General features: G+C 46.7%; 1 protein-coding gene across 8 annotated transcripts in view; it reads left to right on the top strand.

Annotated features, from left to right (window-relative positions):
* Nucleotides 1-12,567, top strand: part of LOC121232936 (protein patched homolog 1-like) — a 112,316-nt gene that overhangs the window by 63,257 nt on the left and 36,492 nt on the right. For all 8 annotated transcript variants that reach the window (XM_041121434.1, XM_041121435.1, XM_041121433.1 and 5 more), the window contains one exon: nucleotides 8,135-8,277. In XM_041121434.1, coding sequence (XP_040977368.1) covers nucleotides 8,135-8,277 — 143 coding nt within the window. The remainder of the gene's footprint in view (nucleotides 1-8,134; nucleotides 8,278-12,567) is intronic.

Here is a 12,567-nt window from a genome sequence, read left to right as displayed (position 1 = left end):
GAGCAGCCCTGGGGAGAAGTACTTGGGGGTGTTGGTTGACAAGAAGCTCAACATGACCTGGCAATGTGCACTCAGCCCAGAAAGCCAATCATATCCTGGGCTGCATCAAAAGAAGCATGACCAGCAGGCTGAGGGAGGTGATTCTCCCCCTCTACTCCACTCTGGTGAGACCCCACCTGGAGTACGGTGTTCAGCTCGGGGGTCCCCAACATAAGAAGGACATGGAACTGTTGGAGTGGGTCCCGAGGAGGGCCACGAAGATGATCAGAGGGCTGGAGAACCTCTCCTATGAAGACAGGCTTAGAGAGTTGGTGGTGTTCAGCCTGGAGAAGAGAAGGCTCCAGGGCCTACAAGAAAGCCAGAGAGGGACTTTTTACAAAGGCATGTAGTGACAGGACAAGGGGTAATGGCTTTAAACTGAAAGAGGGTATATTTAGTTGAGACATAAGGAAGAAGTTCTTCACTGTGAGGGTGGTGAGGCACTGGAACAGGTTGCCCAGAGAGGTTGTGGCTGCCCCATCCCTGGAAGTGTTCAAGGCCAGGTTGGATGGGGCTTTGAGCAACCTGGTCTAGTGGAAGGTGTCCCTGCCCATGGCAGGGGGGTTGGAACTAGATGATCCTTAAGGTCCCTTCCAACCCAAACCATTCTATGTTTCTATGAAAAGCCCCAGTCCAGCAATGTATTTTGGCACAGGCTTAACTTTAAGCACGTGAGTGATCCTGTTGGGTTCAGCTGGGACTGCTGGCATAAAGAAAAAGTTCAGTGGAGCTTAGGCATTTTATTGGATTGGGAGATGACTACACATTCTAGACTTCCAGTCAAGTGTCCTCACTCTTTCTATGGTGCTACTTTTTCTGTGCTGAACTGTAACTGGGAGGGGGGTGTGTTATGGGTTTGTGTGGCCCGGGATTTTTTTGGTAGTGGGGGAGGGGCCGCAGGGGTGGCTCCTGTGAAAAGCTGCTAGAAGCTCCCCTGGCTCCAAGTCGGACCCGCCTCTAGCCCAGGCCAACCCAATCAGTGACAGTGGTAGCGCCTCTGGGATAACATATTTAAGAAGGGGAACCTGCAGTGCGTAGGGGGATTGGAATGTGAGAGGAACACCTGTGCAGATACTGAGGTCAGTGAAGAAGGAGGGGTGCCTGAGGAGGTTGATGCCCCTGCAGCCTGTGGAGGTGAATGGCGGAGCGGAGGCCCCTGAAGATGGCTGTGACTCCGTGGGAAAGCCCGTGCTGGAGCAGTTTGTGACTGAAGATCGGCCCGCGGAAAGGACCCACGCCAGGGAAGTTCGGGAAGAACTGCAGCCCACGGAAAGGACTCATGTTGGAGAAATTCATGAAGGACTGTCTTCTGTGGGAGGGACCCCACAGTGGAGCAGGGGACGAGTGAGGAGTCCTCCCCCTGAGGAGGAAGGAGCGGTCGAGACAATGTGTGGCAAGGTGACCCCAACCCCCATTCCCTGTTCCCCTGCGCCGCCGGGGGAAGGAGGTAGAGAGAACCGGGAGTGGAGTTGAGCCCAGGAAGGAGGGAGGGGTGGGGGGAAGGTGTTCTAAGGTTTGGTTTTACTTCTCATTATCCTTGTTTTGATTTGATTTGTAGTAAATTAAATTGATTTTGTTTCTTCCCCAAGTTGAGCCTGTCTTTTGCCCGTGACCATAATTGGTGAGTGATCCCTCCCAGTCCTTATCTCGACCCACGAGCCTGCCTTTATATTTTCTCCTCATCCCACCGTGGCCAAGGTGGGGGGAGTGAGCGAGCGGCTGCATGGTGCTTTGTTACCGGCTGGGCTTAAACCACGACTGGGTGTTATAGGTAGTATGATGATAATTTTAATAAGCCCACTTTAATAAAGGCATGATATTATAATTATTCATGTTGAGGCAAATAATTCTTTTGTATTTAAAATAAATAGTAATGTTACACCTCAGTAAATTTAACAGTTTTCTCATGAGCAAACACATCCTGCCGAGAAATACTTCTGTTCTGCCTCTGTCTCTCTGTTGGAAGAATCTTCAGGAAGCTTTTGCAAACAGAAAAATAAAGTGTGATGACCTACTGAGACTAAGTTTTAACCTTAACTGTTTAGAGATGGCCAATGTAGCCAATGACTCAGAAAACATGCATATTACTGTCAGTATTTGGAGTGCCTTCAGCCTAATGCACCTCTTTTTTCAGAGGCTCACTTGTATTTTGCTTCCTGGTATCAAATCATGTTAACATTTTCTATTATCTGAAAAAGCAACAGAAGATAGTTAACATTAAGCATTTGTTTAAACTGGAAGTGTTGACATTATTTTTGTGACTGACAATGTAAATGAGGTAGCTTAAATTCTCTGATGGCTTTTAATTAGGCTTGGTTTTGCAAAGGATAATCTTATCTTGTGTTTTGTGGTGCCAGCTGTTCACATGAGTCAGTAGGAATTCCTTCCTCATCCCCATTCCAGCATCCAACGTACTTTTGGAGGATTTTACATTCTTCTATATAACATTTTAAAAATTGCCTTAGTTTGTATAATTTCTCTGCAGAAAGGAGTCAACAAGTTACTTTTTCTGCCCAGAAACTGAAGGGTTTTTAAAATCATTGGTGTGAACAGTTTATAATAAAAATATTGTTTTCTTTTAAATCAGTTACTCTGCTGCTAATTTCGAAGTGTTATAGGGAATTTTTATTACGGAAATTTTGAAATATTTCAGAAAGTAAGCACAACTGATAGTGGTTTCTTGGTATTCTTTCTGCAGACTTTCAGTTTCAGCAGTGTACAAGGCCAGTAATAAAATTACCCGAAGTGTAAAGTGGTTAAGCCAGCTGAGAAATAAAGATATGAGAGAGAGCTGGATTTGAGGGATGATCGAATTTGTAAGAACTGTAGCTTACATTGGAGGGGGGAAAAGAAGTGAAAGAGCTAAGTTTCCATGCACTGTAGTAATGTAAAATGTAACTTGCAACCACAAATTGGTAATGTTGCATGCAAATGCATATATTTGGTATTGTGTGTCTGCTTAGCCCTGTGTCAGGAGTTTGATATTAGTCTAACAGTTCTGCCTTCAAATATTGTCTAGCATAGCAACTTGTCTGCTCCTCTTAAGCTGCCCTTTGAAGGGCTCTCCTTTTTTCCTACATTCTTCTTCAACAGCCTCCTCTTAACTCCCAAAGTGATCTTTTATATGACTATTATGATAGCACAAATGCTTTCACATAACCACTTTCTAAGAGACTGAAATGGAGTTAGAGCTGTATTTGCAAAGGATGGATTTATATTTCTGCACTTCACAGAATGGTTGAGATTGGAAGGGACCTCTGGAAGTCATCTGATCCAACCACCCCTGCTCAACCTCAAGCCAGTTGCCCAGGACCATGTCCAGATGGCTTTTAAATATCTCCAAGAAGGGAGTCTCCACAACCTCTCTGGGCAACCTGTTCCAGTGCTCTGTCACCCTCACAGGAAAAATGTTTTTCTTTATGTTCAGACAGAACCTCCTGTGTTTCCGGTTGTGCCCATTGCCTCTTCTCCTGTCACTAGGTACCACTGAAAAGAGCCTGGCTCCGTCTTCTTTGCACCCTCTCTTCAGGTATTCATATACATTGATGAGATCCCCCCTGAGCCTTCTCTTCTCCAGGCTAAACAGTCCCAGCTCTCTCAGCCTTTCCTCATATATGAAGTGCTCTAGTCCCTTAATCATCTTTGCAGCCCTGCGCTGGATTCTCTCCGAGTAGCTCTATATCTCTCTTGTACTGGGGGGCCCAGAACTGTACATGGCATTCCAGGTGTGGCCTCACCAGTGCTGAGTAGAGGGGAAGGATCACCTCCCTCAACCTGCTGGCAATACTTTGCCTAATGTAGCCCAGGATACCATTAGCCGCCTTTGCTGCAAGGACACATTCCTGGCTCATGTTCAACTTGGTGTCCACCAGGACCCCCAGGTCCTTTTCTGCCAAGCTCCTTTCCAGCTGGGTGGCCCCCAGCATATATTGGTGCATGGGGTTGTTCCTCTCCAGGTGCAGGACTTGGCACTTCCCCTTTGTCGAACTGCATGAGGCTCCTGCCTGCCCATTTCTCCAGCCTGTTGAAGTCCCTCTGGATGGCAACACAAGTCTCTGGCCTATCAGCCACTCCTTCCAGTTTTGTGTCATCAGCAAACTTGCTGAGGGTACGCTCTGCCCCATCATCCAGATCATTAATGAAGATGTTGAACAGGACTGGACCCAGTATATTGACCCCTGGGGTACATTGCTAGTTACTGGCCTCCAACTAGACTTTGTGGCACTGATCACCACCCTCTGGGCCCGGCCATTTGGCTGGTTTCCAACCCACCTTACTGTCTGCTCATCCAGCCCATACTTCATCAGCTTCTCTATGACAATCTTATGGGAGACAGTGTCGAAGGCCTTTCTCAAGTCAAGGTAGATAATATCTCCACTTGTCTACCAAGCCAGTCATTTCATTGTAGGTTATCAGGGTGGTCAAGCATGACTTCCACTTTGTGAAGCCATGCTGACTGCTCCCGATTACCTTCTTGTCCTTCACATGCCTGGAATGGTTCCCAGGATTAGCTGTTCCATCACTTTCCCAGGTGAGGCTGACTGGTCTGTACTTCCTTGGGTCTTCCTTCTTGCCTTTCTTGAAGATAGGAGTGACATTTGCTTTCCTCCAGTCCTCAGGCACTCCTCCCAATCTCCATGATCATTCGAAGATAATAGAGTGACCTCACACTTCCAAAATAATATTTTCCCCACTCCAAGGGCACCAACAAACAGCATTTTCTTAAAGGGGACTTTGAAGTCCCTTCAATGATGTCAGAATATCTACTGTTAAATTATCATCCTTCTGGGCAGGTGCTGAAGGGCTGCACAGGTTTGGCAGGCTTATTTCATCGCTTTGTTCTCAACCTGTTGGCTTTACAAGTGGATACGATTTTGTACGATGACCTGGGAGGCAGTTTTCTAAGGGAGGAGGGAAAAATTTATAAATCGGAATGAATACTCAGGCCCTGAGATGGTGTCAGTAAGATTGTGTTTTCTCTTCCAACACTCTTATCTCCTTACAGCTGTGGCTAACCTATCTTATCTGTAATGATGTTCACTACAGCTCCTCAGTGCAGCTGTGAGGTGGGTTGGTGATTTCTTCCACCACCACCCTGCCCAGAGCCTTTTCCCTCCCTTCCATGAACATGGAGTTTGTGATCTGTTCTCAGAGAACCTTGTACTGGGCTGTGGCTTCCTGTTCTAAATCTGATCCAAATTTGTGCTGTGAAGTATTCTCTCCCCTTTAAAGGGAGGCAAAGAAGAAAATAACAGTTAAGAGTGAATAGCTGTTGGCTGTGATCTTTACATGTGCTGGCAACAGATCCTATGACTTGTATTAGGTACACAATTTGAACACATGGAACAAACTGAGCACTCACACTGTGCTCAAGAAGCAACTGAGTTGCTGTTTGAAGTTGAAAGTTTGAGTGTGGTGGGTTTTTTTCCCCTTGTAGTCGAATTTCTGGTTGTATCATAGAAATTATTGCCTCAGTGCTTTGCAGTAGCCCCAGACAATTAATGAGTGGGGTGTGTCCCCTTCTGTGGTTGAATGTGTGTCGTGGTTTAACCCCAGCCAGCAGCTAAGCACCCCGCAGCCGCTCACTCACTCCCCCCCACCCAGTGGGATGGGGGAGAAAATCGGGAAAAAGAAGCAAAACCCACGGGTTGAGATAAGAACAGTTTAATAGAACAGAAAAGAAGAAACGAATAATGATAATGATGACACTAATAAAATGACAACAGCAATAATAAAAGGATTGGAATGTACAAATGACGCGCAGTGCAATTGCTCACCACCCGCCGACCGGCACCCAGCTAGTCCCCGAGCGGCGATTCCCCGCCCCCACTTCCCAGTTCCTATACTGGATGGGACGTCATATGGTATGGAATACCCTGTTGGTCAGTTTGGGTCAGGTGCCTTGGCTGTGTCCTGTGCCAACTTCTTGTGCCCCTCCAGCTTTCTTGCTGGCTGGGCATGAGAAGCTGAAAAATCCTTGACATTAGTCTAAACACTACTAGCAGCAACTGAAAACATCGGTGTTATCAACATTCTTCTCATACTGAACTCAAAACATAGCACCGTACCAGCTACTAGGAAGACAGTTAACTCTATTCCAGCTGAAACTAGGACAATGTGCTTGGCCAGGATTTTGGTGAGGGAGGGGGGAATATGGAGACCGTATTTCTCTTCTGAGTAATGGACTAAATCTCTCCCTGGTTTTAACTCCACGGTAGCCAGTGAGGTTAAATCAGGGCTGAACTCAGCCCCTTCTGTGTTGGCACCATCTATGTCAGGGTGAGACTTCAGCTTTGTTTTGAGGAGGGTGTATATGTGTAGTGGGTTGACCCTGGCTAGGTGCCAGGTGCCCACCAAAGCCGCTCTATCACTCCCCCTTCTCAGCTGGACAGGGGGGAGAAAATATAACAAAAGGCTCGTGGGTCAAGATAAGGACAGTTTAATAAAGTGAAAGCAAAGGTCGCAAGCGAAAGCAAAGAAAAACAAATGATGTTATTCTCTACTTCCCATCAGCAGGCGATGTCTAGCCACTTCCCAGGAAGCAGGGCTTCAGTACGCGTAGTGGTTGCTCCGGAAGACAAAAATGCCCCCCGTCCGTCTCCCTTTACTTAGCTTTTATATCTGGGCTGACGTCATATGGTATGGAATATCTGTTTGGTTAGTTTAGGTCAGCTGTCCTGGTTATGTCCCCTCCCAAGATCTTGCCCTGCCCCAGCCTGCCATTGAGGGGGGGGGCAAAAATGTTGGGGAGACAGCCTTGATGCTGTGCCAGTGCTGCTCAGCAGTAGCCAAAACACTGGTGTGTTATCAACACCTCTCTAGCTACTAATGCAGAGCACAGCACTATGAGGGCTGCTATGGGGACTATTAACTCCATCTCAGCCAGACCCAATACAGTATGAAAGAGTAATTTTCGTGGTTTAACCCCAGCCGGCAACTAAGCACCACACAGCCACTCAGTCACTCCCCCCTGGTGCGATGGGGGAGAGGATCAGAAGGGTAAAAGTGAGAAAACTCATGGGTTGAGATAAAGACAGTTTAATAGGTAAAGCAAAAGCCATGTGTGCAAGCAAAGCAAAACAAGGAATTCATTCACTACTTCCCATTGGCAGGCAGGTGTTCAGCCATCTCCAGGAGAGCAGGGCTCCATAATGTGTAACGGTTACTTGGGAAGACAAATGCCATCACTCTGAACAGACCCCCTTCCTTCTTCTTCCCCCAGCCTTTTATTGCTGAGCATGACATCATATGGTATGGAATATCCCTTTGGTCTGTTGGGGTCAGCTGTCCCAGCTGTGTCCCCTCCCAACTTCTTGTGCACCCCCAGCCTATTTGCTGGTGGAGTGGTATGAGGAGCAGAAAAGGCCTTGACTCTGTAAGCACTGCTCAGCAATAATGAAAACATCTCTGTATTATCAACACTGTTTTCATCGCAAATCCAAAACATAGCCCCATACTATTTACTATGAAGAAAATTAACTATCCCAGCCACAACCAGCACAGTTGAGTGGGGTGACTCTGGAACTGTAGTTCATGAAGAAAAATGCTTTTTATTCTAGACAACTTTGACTCTTCCCTGCATAAGTGTACAAGCAGAGTGCTAGGTTGCACTCTCACATCCAGCCTTGTGCTGAGGCAGTGATGACGCTATGCGAACTCAGGAATGGCTCTGAGAAGGCCAGTGGACCTGAGAGTCCTAATCCCATCCCCACTCTCCCTTTTGCCTTGAGAGGAAACTCATTATTCCAGTGCAGATTCCATCTCCCTTTTGCTAGCTCACTTTTGCTTGTCAGCAATGTGGGAAGAGTCTTGAGGCTTTTCCCTTGCACCTTCTTGCTTCTCCTGCCTTTCTTTGGAGGAAGTACTGGACATGCAACTGGTAATTTTACCTTCCCACACACTGACCATGAGGTGGGGAGCCCAAATTTAGGAGGCAGCAGATGGATAATTTTCTTCCTGCTTCAGCTATAGATAGTCACAGTTTATATTAAAAATATTCATTATTATTGTTTCTTCCTACTGAAATTTGTTTCAAAGATCGATTTCTAATCTGCTTGTTCTATCTATCTTCCTCACACCTTCCTCAACTCTTTAGGACTTCAGCATGCTTTTGACAGTGACTGGGAAGCTGGGAAAATCACTTACAACAATTATGAAAATGGATCCGACGATGCTGTTCTGGCTTACAAACTCTTGGTGCAAACAGGCAACCGAGCAAAGCCCATTGACATCAGCCAGGTACTGTATCAGAGTCTATATTGGTTTATACAGGAATGCACAATCCGTCAGGAGTTGGGGGAGATGCAAGGAGCATGCCATAGCCTCTTTTTTTATCTTGATGAATTGAAGTTCCTGAGTTGTACCTAATTGCATAGCCTCGCTGACTTTGCTTGAGCTACATGTTAGCTGCATAGTCTGTCCTGTGTTGAGAAGTATTTAAAATCAACACCAGGAATGCCTGTCTGGTGATTATTGGCTGGCGTGCGTTAAATGTTGTTCCTGTCTCATATACACACACATGCAGTTTCCACTGCAATTGGTGTGGAAGATGCTACTCTGCATCCAAAGGTAGATGGAGCCTGGTTCTATGCCCGACACAGCCAGTGTTAGCCTTGTTGCCCTAAGTGGCATCGTTCCTGATTTGAATCAGATTTGTTTATAGGGATGATCTTTGCTCAGCCTTCTGCTGTGGCTTTGTATCTAGCATTTGCAATTATTTGGTTAGTTCCTACCAATTTATTCAAAATACACATTTTAAAGAAAGATGTTTATGAATGATAGTGAATGGAAGGGGACTGAAATAACTATATGCTGTACAATATTATTGTACTGTCATTACTAAATATAGATATACTGTAGTAGAACTGAGAATGACAGTTGGTTGAGCTGCCTAAATAAAATACATCTGAGCTTCTTTCATAAGGTTATCACAGCATATGACTGCATTTGCTGCTTTTTATTATCACATAGGTACGTGAAACACTGGGTTTGACTCCTTATGCCAAAATTTGATTTTAAACTTCTTAAGAAAAAATTCTGCAGTAACCTAGCTTCTCCTCTCCTAGAATCATCACTGACTCTCTCTGCTTTCAGGCAGAAAATAGTCTCTCTAGTGAGCTTCTCGGCAGATCTGCTTATTTTCTTTTTTTGCTGGCATTAAAGGTGACAGATTTACGAATTACATTGTTCAGTTACTATGGTGTATAAAACTGTTTTAGGGGGGTTTCGAGGATTCCCGAGAAGGCGAACACACACACACTGACTATAAGGGGAAAAAGTAAGCATTTATTAACTACAGATGTGCGTTATGCTAAGGGTATCTTGTAAAGCAAATTAACATACCAACCCGAGGACTGTGAGGAAGATGGACCATCTGTACATTCTTGTGCCGTCTTGCGCTGTGAGCTCAGCCCAGCAATCAGTAGGTGCCAGCTTTACGTGGGCGTCCCCACGGAGGCAACGGTGGCCTCGCCATACACCAGCCCAATGCTCTTTGGAAAAATCCCGGTATTTATACATTTGCAGAGGAACAGGTTTCGGCACATGTGGCCAGCGGGTGCCAAAACACACCTCGATTGTAACATAGGGAGCCTATGACACATGCGCTTGCTGGCCAGGCGTGCTGCACGAGCCATAGCCACCCTGTCTATTGGTTCATGGGCTTTGTACATGCAGCATATTGTCATCATCCAGCAGTCATGCGCCAATCATGCACACAGCTGTGCTGTGCAACAGCCTGCCGCCCGTCCTCCCCCAGTATTGCTCAGCTCTCTTATCTCTGTGGTCAGCATTCCAAGCAACAGGCAACAAACCATCCATTTTCTGTGCTGACTGCGTTTTCCTTGGCTACCTACCTCTCCCCCAGTGTTCATCCATGGACCAAAATCCCATCTTTTAACCCATCCGTATACATGCCACCGCGTGGTCCGTGGATGGAACACGACAATATTCTACCATTTGTATGACATGTTGTTGTAGCAGAGTATCCATCATTTGTCGTATTAATTGAATAATACAGGGGACAAAACACATGATACATAAAAATACAAGACATACAAGAGCAAAACCTAAGATGAGTTGTCGTAGCCATGGCCACCCCCATGTCCACCCTGCAAAGAGGGTTCCAACCTGTCTATATGACAAGTTGGTGACTTAGCCTTTGTAGCTCCTGTATTTGTGCATGAACAGATGTGGAGTGGTCGCTCAAGTTCATGCAACAGAGTCCATCAAAGTCTTGGCAGCCATGCCCATGAGCAAGTAATAGAAAGTCAATTGCAGCTCTGTTCTGTAAGGTTGCGTGTCTAATACTATCTACATCTAATAGTAAATAAGATAATTCTACACCAATCTGCATTCAGGGACCCCTGAATTTGTGATTCCCAGGGTGGCCATAAGGGTGAATGCCCGATCCGTGGAAACCAGGCATTCCAATCCGTCGAGTCTATGGCCTGCTGCACGGGGGTCTCCGTCAATAGGTTCTTAAACTTCATCGATGCCGGCGGAACCCCTATTAAACATGTGGAAAAGGAATTGTTCGGTGTTGCTGTATTGAGGCATAAGGAATCTTGTCCGGTCACGTTAGCCAGGGTCATCCAGACATTTTCTTTGGGTTGCAGCAGTATCCACGACTACGTCCATCTGTGAACACAAGAGGGGAGGGGAAACATAGCCCATACCCTACTCCCATCGTGTTAGGTGTTGTGCTGGCACACACCGCCATACAGATTCTCCCTGCACCACAATAGTTACAGCTTGCGAGTCATCAGTGGCTATAACTTCAGCCACAACTGGTTGTCCTAACAGGGGCTGATACCATACCCGCGCCCCAGCGAACCACCGCGTGGTCTCTGTAGTTGGTGGTGCATTCAGGACATGATATACCAAAACCCATGGGGCAGTAGGTAGGATCATTGCCTGCGAGGAGGTGTTTTTGATTCCAAATATGAGTGGTCTTTTTTCAGATTCCTGAGTTGGATTCAGTAACACTAGGGCCTGGGCCAAGAGCCCTGGAGTCAAACACAATAAACGTAGACAACTGCCAGAGGCTGGATACAGCGTGACATCGGTGCGGAACCACCGTGTCTCTTGGCTAGCCATGGTTATATCTGTAGTGCTTTGCACGGCGTATCCGCCGCCTTGGGATGTAGCTGTGAAGGCTGTCCCTTGTGTGACAGATATACCTGGATTTGCAACCTTTGTGGTTCTGATTTGCCCTTGCTTCATGTGTAGGATGGGGGTCGAGCTCTGGCCAATAATACGGTTATTCAAGATGCGTACTGCTTCAGTTAGATGGTCTACTCACCCAGTGAACGTACCACCCCTCAAGCGCTTCAGCTGCTCTTTCAATAATCCATTAGTGCGCTCTACTAATCCCGCCCCCTGGGGGTGGTAAGGAAGATGCTATGTCCACGTAACTCCTCGGTCACTGGCCCACTGTGCTACTCTGGTGTTTTTGAAATGCGTCCCATTGTCAGATTGGATCTCTACAGGGGTACCATAATAGAGCTCTATCATTTCTAAGCATTTAATTGTGGTATGTGCATTACTATAGTGGCTGGGAACTGCTACTACTAGTCCCGAATATGTGTCCACAGCTACGCAGATATAGCTCTGTCGCCTATGTTCCCACAAAGGTCCAATATAGTCAATCTGCCATACTTCACCCCCAGTTGTGCCCCGCCGTATGCGCCCTACTGGTTGATCTAAAAAAGGATGTCTTTTTAGCAGTTGGCAAGTTTCACATTGAGCAATACATGTTTGTACATCTTTTACTGAAAGTTGTACACCCTGGGCCTTGGCCCATGCTATGGTGGCATCCCTTCCTCCATGACCAGCCTTCTCATGGGCCCACCGTGCTAATGCGGCGTTACTCTGTTCCTCTAGCTTTACTGATTGAATCTTTGCAAGGGCATCGGCTTGTGCATTCCCCAAATGTGTTTCAGATTGTTCTTTTGTGTGTGCGTCCACATGAAATACACGGACGTCCCTGTCCTGGAGGAGAGCCCAAATACGCTCCCAGTAAGGACGGCCCCACACATCTTTAGTCCCGATTTGCCACTGGTCAGCATGCCATTTTGGCAACCAATGTACAAGTCCCTGGGCTACAGCCCAAGAGTCAGTGTAGAGATAACAGATGTGATTGGGTGGGGTGGCGTCAATAGCTTGCCAAACTGCTATTAACTCTGCAAGCTGAGCGCTGCCCGTTTCCCCCTCAGTACTGAGAGTTGTTCTAGTAGCGGGGTTGTAGGCGATGGCCCGCCAGTGTCCTGTTGCAGAGCAGCTGCCATCAGTGAACCAGGCAAACTCTTTCTGTTCCTTTGTAAGCTCTTCATATGGTACACCCCACAAACCCAGTTGATAATTCACCACATCAGTAGCTGTTTTCCCTTCCTCAAATACCCCATTGCTCACTGCTTCATGGAGTTGGTGTGTACCCCTTGGACCTGGTTTGGCTCTCTCCTGCAGGTACCACCGCATTTTGATAATTGTGGCTTCCTGTGTGTGGCCGATCTTATGTGTTGTGGATGG

The sequence above is a fragment of the Aquila chrysaetos genome, assembly GCF_900496995.4.
Source record: "Aquila chrysaetos chrysaetos chromosome W unlocalized genomic scaffold, bAquChr1.4 W_unloc_2, whole genome shotgun sequence".
In the NCBI taxonomy this organism is placed as follows: Eukaryota; Metazoa; Chordata; class Aves; order Accipitriformes; family Accipitridae; genus Aquila; species Aquila chrysaetos.
Note: the sequence above shows the minus strand (reverse complement) of the source record. Positions and strands in the feature narration are given on the sequence as shown.